Source organism: Symsagittifera roscoffensis, chromosome 6, assembly GCF_963678635.1.
Source record: "Symsagittifera roscoffensis chromosome 6, txSymRosc1.1, whole genome shotgun sequence".
In the NCBI taxonomy this organism is placed as follows: Eukaryota; Metazoa; Xenacoelomorpha; order Acoela; family Convolutidae; genus Symsagittifera; species Symsagittifera roscoffensis.
This window is the reverse complement of record NC_087067.1, coordinates 6,841,460-6,851,307: the sequence shown is the minus strand read 5'-3', so window position 1 is coordinate 6,851,307 and position 9,848 is coordinate 6,841,460. Positions and strand designations below refer to the sequence as shown.

The 9,848-nt window shown below is 35.1% G+C and overlaps 1 protein-coding gene across 1 annotated transcript in view; it reads right to left on the bottom strand.

The window, feature by feature from the left end:
• LOC134848548 (epidermal growth factor receptor-like) overlaps positions 1-9,848 on the bottom strand; it is a gene marked incomplete in the record, with an annotated part of 44,106 nt that overhangs the window by 15,966 nt on the left and 18,292 nt on the right. The window contains 10 exon segments of the mRNA XM_063866057.1: positions 356-527; positions 934-1,037; positions 2,666-2,858; positions 3,085-3,230; positions 5,907-6,172; positions 6,474-6,703; positions 7,930-7,956; positions 8,272-8,551; positions 8,912-9,025; positions 9,579-9,720. Coding sequence (XP_063722127.1) covers positions 356-527; positions 934-1,037; positions 2,666-2,858; positions 3,085-3,230; positions 5,907-6,172; positions 6,474-6,703; positions 7,930-7,956; positions 8,272-8,551; positions 8,912-9,025; positions 9,579-9,720 — 1,674 coding nt within the window.

Genomic DNA, 9,848 nt, shown 5'->3' with positions numbered 1-9,848 from the left:
TAGAGGCGGATTGTTTTTCGATCGATCAAATTCATTTTCCGGGCTCTCTCAAAACCCCAAAAAGACCCTATTTTGAAACAAATTCTGCTCCGCTGACAATTTATATTTAAAATAAAATCAGACCAAGAAAGCCGTTTAGGTCACTACTTTTTGAAGGTTTTGACCGAAAAAACTTGTTGTTTTGGAGCGTGCTCCCCCTCAAAATTAATAAATATTGGCCCTGAAGAGCCTTCACTGATTTTTTAAAATGATTATCATTCAATTTTTAAACTGTACTAGTTTTAAAAATAATATAGTAATTTGGAATTGGTATTTGGTGTTCAAGTTGAAAAGTGAAACTATTATGTTTACTAACCGAGTCATTGTGTTTGATGTGTCTCCAGTGGCACTTGACACAGTCGAAGGGGGAGGAGCCGGTACACATGGGACCCCCCGCTGCCCCCGAAGATGAGGAGGATATTCGTTGACAGTTGGGATCACAACTGGCACATTCGTTGTTCTCATTCACCAGACTGTGTTCTGGACACCTGAACACACACACACACATAATTCATCTGCTTCATACATTTTTTTTGATTTGCCGGCAAATTTGATGTCCCAAAGGTAATTTTCCCCACGAAAAAGGATATTACGGATCCAGCAGGACGCGAGGAGGGTTCGGGAGGGGGGGGGACTCTCTTTTTCTCTTCTCTACGAAAAAAAATCCTAGATAGCTCCACTTAAATTCATTCATGCAGACAAATTACGTAATCCTATATTAGAGAAATTAACGTAATTTATTCTTGGAAAGTCTGTTGAAAAAGCATTTCAGCTCATAGAAAACCGCCTCAGAAAGATAAACAAGAGTAAGAGACGAAAGGTGGGCTCCTATACATTAAAAAACAAGATCAAAATGGATGCGATGTTTGTTTCGCAGATGGTGAAATGACTGACTTGGACACGCAGCTGTCTCTGTCCTTGAAGTGTCTGCATTTCAGACAGTTCCTCTCGCCTGGTCCCCGGCACCCCTCACATTCAGAATGACACTCTTCACAGATCTACATGCAAAATGGGCATAAACAAAGAAAAATAAAAGAATTATCCAATGATTCTTCTATTTAAACCCATTACACACAGCGAAGCTGCAACTTCGCAAACGGCTATGACAGATTTCGTCCCATGACAGATCTCGTCCCATTTTAATTTCAACAGATTTTGTCCCACTTCAAAGTGTACAGATTTCGTCCCACAAATTTGGATATGGGATGATAGGATGTTGTATGTGGGACAAAATCTGTGTACGACGAAATCTGTTAAATAAATAATTAGGACAAAATCTGCAGTAGGACGAAATCTGTGCCAATCTTCGCAAACACGAGCGAGAAATCGGCAAACACTCAGAAACTTTAGAAAGCCCATAAAAAACTTTTTTGCTTATAATAATTTCGAAATTAACTAAAAGCAACCACGCTAACTTTGCTTGTGATAAATTAGAACGTATTAAACAAAATTGCGTATAAACTATGCACTCAAAAATTTCGCCAAGTTGACCGAGTTGGAAAATTTCTGAAACGGGATTTTTGTTATTATACTGCTGTATGAAACAAATACTTTTTTTTCGGTTCAACTGATGAATTATAAAAACAGCAGTTGTGTTAAGTTATATCTAATCAAATATCAAAGCACATGTAAATATACTATTTATTTGCGACTAAGGCTGGAAAAAATTCACCGTACGTACTATTACACGGCGCTACACTCGTGTAAACATCATTTGCCAATACTTATGACGAAAGACTATGAGATCATCTGGTTCACCGATTGTCTGCCCTTATACGCAAACTAAATTATGAATAAATTTTGAAACAAATCTAAACAATTTAATATTTCAAAAAAACTTATCTATAAAAGAAAATCTATAACTTACAATATCTCGAAAAAAATTAGTCTGGGAGGCAGATTTGTTTCCTCGATAAATCAGACTTTCCAAAAAGCACTTAAATAAGGAGCTCAGTTATTTAAAGTTCACAAATCATAAAATTATACAACCAACTCAAAATTTTGAAACAACCAACAGACAGTTTCAAGAATCTTTTACTACTGACATTTTTTTGATTTAATTAATCCAGTTTGAGAAACCTCAATCATTAGGTAATTTCAACATTCCTCTGAAAAATAGAAAAAAAATACTTTGAAAATTTAAGTTCGTGCAATTTTTCACGCCTTTTCCACTTTCTTTAATGTACAGTGCAATTTTCCTTCCTTTTAGTGAACAAATTGTAAGCAAATTTAAAACAAAGCCAACACTTTGTCGACTAAGTTTAACAATTTTGAGATTACAGGATCAAGAGAGTAATTTTTATTCCTTTAGGAAATCGGAAAAGCTAAACCCTCTATCAAAATTCAAGGTCAAGATCAGTTTTTCCGCGATTTGTTCTCTTGTTATCAGCTTGTAAAAAGTGATGTGAACTTAAAAAAAAACATTCAACCGCAAAAAAATTTAAGTCTGAGCGTGAACAAACGTTGACGTTTTTCCCGACAAAAAGCAGAAGCACATGAGCTAAATAAGTGAATTAACAACTTCGTTCGTTAGCACTTCACAACTTTTAACCAATTACTTCATGAGGACAAGCGCTTTAATTGATTGTTATTGCAATAATAGATTACAAAGGACTCCAGTGCTTACGCTGCTGCCGGAGAAAATATTGTTTTTGGTTCCAGCCGAGACCCTGTCGGAGAAGTAGCCCGGAAGACATGTGTGGGGTTCGGCACACTTGTGGGATCCATTGTTGAACTTGAGCACTCTGGGGCAGTGAAAGCAACCTCCAATCATACCCCTACTTGGATCATCCACGAATCCACCCGGTCCTGAACAGCCGCTAGAACACAACAAAAAAAATTTTTTTAAATTAAGAAATAACGAAAAAAAAAACGTTCATTCTTTTTCACCTTTCCGATTATAAGAGAATAGTGAAATAATTTTAGCCTTTTCTAATCAGACCCGACCCCCCTACAAAAAGCCATAGATCTGCTCTAAATAATGATGAAAATAGAGTGCTTGTGATCTTGTGAATAAATTACAGAAAAACATTACAGGTGACTTACATGGTTAGTGGGTCCTTCGAACAGAGTGCACTGCACTTTCTGCACCGCTTCGTTTCTCTGTCTCCATACTCATCCTCCCCACATTCTGCCACACACTCCCCAGTTTTAGATCGGAAGTTTCGACACTCGGAACAATCAGACGCCCTCTACACACAATAGAAAAGACGTGATAACATTAATAACCAAGAACAAACTTTTTTGTTTTTCACAAATCGGAAAAATTTTTCGAGGTCAAATTTGAACAATGGCTTTGCACGAACTGATTGAATTATCAAGTAACAGCATGTTTTCCGTTTTTTTTTGATATATTCAAAAACGATTTGAACAATCAGTCACCTATAATAAGCTAAAAAAAAAGAATTGAAGAATATCGAAAAAGAAACGTGGTTAACAAACTTCATAAAGCAATGATCAAAAAAAACATCGGTTTGTTAACAATTCGAAATTTGATCAAACAGACGCGAATAAAATAGTTTAAAACACACAAGGAGACTTTGTTAATAGAATTTTGAAAAATGCTGAGAAGGTTTATCACAAAACAGTTTTTAAAAAAATGATAAAAACAAAAAATCAATGAAACTTTTTAGCCCAAATTCAGGAAAATGTAATACCCACGCAAAAATAAGTTCTTTGTTTTCTACTTCAGGCGATCAACTAACTAATCAATACGATAAGCAAATGCATTAAATCGAGCATTCGCAGAACTTGGTAAAAACAAAGCAGATTTTGCTCTGTGGTCAAGGTTAAATGTTTTCCCCGGTTAAAAAAAATGATTTGAGGCCAGTTACCACCAAAAAACTATTTCTGTTAGTTGATAGTTCAAAAATTAATAAAACCATTCTTCCTATGAACATACCATCATGGAGCATTAAGAGTTCCAATATTTTTCCGAAAAACTAGAAAAAAGCGTATACTACACCTATTTCAAAAAAAAACATTGGAGTAGCAAAAAACATCGGCTAATTTCTTTGATGACAGCTTTTGCTAAGCTTTATGAAAAAATTAAATTAACAAAAATAACTGAATATAGACAAATATTAGCCTTTAAAAAAACGCAATTCGCTATTCAGAAGGAAAAACTTTCCCTCGACAGGATGATCTCGTTAATGAAAACAATTAAGTTAAGTGGTCGCAATGGAAACATGTCTCCAGTTGTTTTTTGGATCTTGCTAGAGCGCTTAATTCAATATCTCAAGCTAATTTAAAAAAAATAGAACGAATAGTTTTTTTTAAAAGTAGTTGTAACAGTTTCCAAAAACGTTATGAAAAATCGCCTACATGCAGTGAAATTGACAAATACAATATCCGAATATGAAGTCTTGAATCACGGAATGCCAGAAGGGACAGTTCTCGGACTAATAGTTCTCTCTCTCTCTCTCTCTCTCTCTCTCTATGTTAATGATTTTCATTCAGTTTTGAATGATCAAAATCGAGCTATTCATTTTGCAGATGATACCAGTTATTGCAAAAATACACGAAAATAATGCTAAATGACGTCGATGCTGAAATGAAAAAGAATCGTGAACAAAGTTTCAAAATCATGCAGATATCTAGGAACAAATTTTAAGCTTTTCAGCTCAAATTAACAAAATTGTAAGCAAAACAGCTCAAGGAATACGTTTAATATGCCTTATCAGGAACGTAGTACCCCTAAATGTTCGGATTAGTTTGCTCAAGTTTTTTTGTATTATCCCATATAACATATAGCGCAGTTTTCTTACAAAATCTACAAATTTCACAATTGAACAACAAATAAGCAAAAAAACTGGGGAATCAAAGTCTGTTCTTTAACGTAGAAAATTTGATAGAGCACGTGATCTACTAATGAAAAGCAAAATAATTCCTGCAGAGCTATAGATAACGAAAATTAGTCTTCTCAAATCTTTCGAATGCTTGAAAAAACTGAAAAATCAGGAAATGTTTTTGTCTGCGCAACACTTAAATTGCATAGAAACAACAGAACTTAATATGTAAAAACACATATTCGGTTAAACAACAAAAAAGGCAAAAAATCATCAGCAAGATGCTGCGCTGCAATAACAATAAAAATTCACTACCTAAAGAAATCAGACTCGTCACATCTCGCAAAAATTCAAAGAAAAAATCCAGACATAACTTCAACATAAACACAAAGCAGTACCAATTGATATATCACTCGCTGTACTCAGAAGTTACTTCTACCCAAAAAAATTTCCAAGAAGGCTTAATAATCAATAAGTAAAAAAATTGGTGCTTGTGCAGTTTAGTTTATATAGTTGATTGTTTCTTAAAGTAATCTTTCATAGACAGGTTTTTTTAACCAAGAGGTTATAAGAAATCAACATGTTCTGCTGGAAAAAAGATGCAACTGTAATATTGCTCCTATTTTGACCTTTGAACTATGAAATAGATCGTGAAGTTAAGCTCGATTTTTTCAAAATTCCATTTGATACAGTCAAAAGAGCAATGCAAAATCATTGCGCTTTTTAAGAGACGACCAACAAATAAAGTACAAAAAAAACGCAACGACTCAATGTGGATCTTTTCCAGTTCCCTTTTTTCGCTTCTATTGGTTTTCTTAAGACTATTTGACATTAATATCCGCTGTTATTTAACACTGCAAAACCTGTGAGTGTAAAAAATGGAAAAAGGAAAATAGCAGACCATATACAAAACACGAGTCCAAAATTATTAAAACTTACGAGTTTAAACTTAAATTCACGTACAGAACAACGATGAATATCAAAATTTTTGTTACTCAAGATCACTGGGATCACTGGGACCGCAGCTGATTTATACTTCGGCAACTTTTACTCTACTGAAACCATCGATAAATCACTCACCCGTCCTGTGCAAGATCCAGCACATTCCTTATGACAACTCTCACACTTTTTAACTGCCCCACCCTGATTCGAAGCAGATGAAGACGAGGACGATGAGTCACTGTTGACAATGAATGAGTTTTTGGGGTCACAAGTGGTCACACAGGTTTTGTTGTTGAGTAGGAAGTTGGCGCATAAGTAGCACATGTCAGCCCCCGGACCCCAACAAGCCCTCTGTCCGTTCTTCAGAGTCACACACTCCGAGTGACACACGTGACCTCCCTCCTCTATAAGCGAAGTGAAACCAAATTAAGCAAAATGCAAATTTAACCAAATTATAATAATTTGAAGCAAAATTTAATGATAGAAATTAACTCTTATGACAAAAAATTCCTCTTTTTTGCAGTAAACGCAGCCTATTTTAACTCCGTTTGACCATCATTAGCTAATTTCAATGATGAAAGACAACTTGAAATAACCTGAACTTCAAGTATTTTTGTTAGTTTTCATCAGTTGCCGACTTAAATTGCAAGCAAAAACCGTCAAAAACTTGTCAAATTTTTTTTTAATGTTGCGTTTCAAACTCACTGCATTCTTTATTTCTCTGTTCTAGTCCAGGCATGAACTTGGTGACGTTTGTCATTTTTTGAGAGTTGACTGTGAGGTTGCGGAACATCTCGAAGTTGGTGTAGCATAGCTTGGGGTTCTTCTGCAGTGTCACAGGATTCTCTTTGGCTCTGGGGTGTCGCAACTCAATTAGACTCTTAAGGCCCAAGTACTCCAGTTGTTCGTTGTTCATTACTATGAAGTTGGCCTTCCTATACAAAACAGTATCAAGAACATAATCATTGACATAAAAAAATCAATCAGAACGAAACCTCAAAACAGCAAAAAAAAACTCTACATGCAATGCGCTTTTGGGACTATTACCTTAATTATAAGCTCTAGTTTTCAACTCTTAGGAAAATAAAATTTCAACTCTGGTTAAACTTTACTCGGTTTGTTTCAGGAATAAAAAAGTTGTCCTAGTCCGAGTCAATCCCAGGCTACGGGGGAAAAATTAAAGAAAATAGAAGATACACAAAAATTACGGAGGCATCAATCGTGACATAAAACTTAGACTACAAATATGACATTATGCATAGGTTTTTATCAGTGATTCCATCCAAAAAAATGAACAATTTCAATTTATTAAAATTTTTATTTAAATTTCAATTTATTTAAATGTGAAGTTATGAGGCCACTCAATTTAAACGAAAAATTTTAATTTAAATCGAGCATTTTAAATTTAAAAAAATAAATTGCTCCGGCGGTATTCGATCTGGCGCCAAAACACAGAGTTTACTCATGAAATTTAATTTCACAGTTCCGCGGAAAAAGCAAACATTCTAAATTTTCATGACAAATTTGATGAATTTTTGTAGCTTCAGTCTGCCCAAAAAATTGCTTTGGAAATCTTTTCACAAAATTGCGAAAAGTCCCCAAAATTGGCAGAAGAACAGCTAAAAACAGACTGAAGAAAAGCTCATATTTCAAAAAAAAATTAAATAGTTTCGGATAAAGTTAAATTGATGACAACAATTTTTATAAATTTCTTAAGCAATTTTAATTTAAATTTTTAAATAGACATCACTGGTTTTTATGCATAAAGATAGACAGTTGCTAGTGATAGGACGTACAAGACATAATAAAACAGGAGGACAATCTAACACTGATATAGGATGGGTGATGGCAAAAATGAAAGCAGAAATTTAGGGCCATGTTTACAATAAAAAGCACCTTTGCAAAAATATTCTTTTTTAGCGAGGATCGAACAGCAGACCTCGACACTGACGCACTCTGTTCAAATAAACTTGGAAACCGTGAAAGTTGGAAACTATTTCGAATCCATTAACGTTAAACGGCAAGTTCAGTAGTTTTTGAAGGAGTTTCCCAAGAAATTAGGGGAACCACATATGTCACATATATGAGTTCGAATGGAATTAACAGACAACGTCTTGAAGACAACAGGCAATGAGATGGGTGAGGGTTAAATTCTACTCACGTATTTGGTTTTTCCTCTTTCTCGGTGCTAGAGACAAGAAAGAAACATAAGGAGGTTAATAAACTAGTTAGTAATTAGTCAGAAACAACACGTTTAGTCAGCTTCAATACGTCTCAAAAACCATCAAAGTTAAACTCAGAAAAAGATTATGACCAGGAAAAACTATAATAAATAATCCAGCAGGTTAAAACAGCAAAAAAACTAGAATTTGGCCAAAAACTGTAAGAGTAAGCATATTAGCCAGTAAAAGTTATTCACATAAGTTAAGATATATTATTGCCTTTGCCAGAGAGCTGTTTAAAAGTCACAATAATAGAAAACATAGAAAAAATAGAAACTGACTCGTCCTCCATGCGCGATCCAATTTTCTTGAGGCGAGACAAAAAGGAGAGACTCTTCAGAGGTGTGTCAGTGATTGACAGCTGCAGAGTGACCTCCTCGATAGCTTCAAACCACTTGGACAATGCACTGTAGTCGCCCCTGCCCCCCTCACCCCCCTGTTGGAAGATGGTGGCCCTGTCTGAGAGGATGAGGGAGCCGTCTATTCGGGTGCAGTTGGTCAGACTGGAATAGTTGTAATCACCCGAGCGCATCTCCACTTCAGCCTTCAGAGTTGAACAGCCTAAAAAAAGAAAAACAAACAAATTTAAATTACACTTATAATTTTAAAGTTCATTTAGCTATTATCACCACTTATTTTACTATTATTGAACATAATTCAATCACGCTTCCAACAAAAAAAAATACAAAAAAATTAACAAAATGATTTCGAAAAAAAATTAAAAACTAACTTTTTTCAAAATTGAAAAATAAGCAGACTTTTTTATTTTCTTTTATTTCCTTTTCTGAATCAATGCGATCGAAGATTTTGAGTTACTTACCCAGCAAGCGGCTATTTTTTTTTTTTTTTTTTTCGGAAAACTAACATTTTCCGAAGTTCGCACAGGATGTGAGTCAATTTCTAATATTTGGTTTTTGTTACCTTTGGGGCAGAAATCATCTGGACAACTGACACATACGCCACTGACATTGTGGGTCTTTTCCGGACAGTGTTTCACACATGCATTTGTGTTCTGAGAGCTGATCAGCATTTGGGCTAAACACACGCTTTTAATTTATAGATTATATTGATGGGCAGAAATTAGTTCGAAATTTACACCAAATTTATCAGCTTATTGGCAATATAAGCCATACATTTTCTTTTAAACATCAAAGAACGAAAAATAAATTCTACTTCTTAAAGTTTAAGTTCTATTTCTTAAAGTTTAAAGTTACCTCGTTAAACACGTTAAGCAATTTATGATGAAAAACATTATTAAAAAAATTATGAAAATTTATAATTTTTTTTTACCTTTTAGTTTTTTTCACGCATGCTATCTTGACAATATTCGGAACATTCTGTTAAAACTTTTACCGCAACCAATTTACCCCCCCCCCCCCCCCCATCACAGTTTCTGGCATCTAAATTTGTCCAAAGGGTGCCTTTGATGCAACTTAACGAGACAGAAATTTCTGACCCACCAATCCTGAAACTGTTCGAAAGGAGCATTCGGCGCCAATATGAACTAACTTAAGGGGGAGAGCTAAGAGGGGACAGCTGTTTTGCAATTTTTCTCAAACACTTTTTCGGATGATTAATGATGACTTACGTGGGCACTTGGCGACGCACTCATAGCCCAGACTGTACCTGGCATCCGGGTTGTCCTCGTACTCTGTCAGTTGGGGGTTGTATATCTTCAGGTCTGGACACTTGCCCACACAACGCCCGCGGTCCACGAAGTTATTACACAGCTACATACAACAATACAGTACAACATAAGTGACTAAGAGCGATAGAAAAATCAATTCATTTTTTAATATGCGATAACGGATCTTGCATACCCCTCCCTTAATGTAAACAGAATGGAAATTGTGTACTA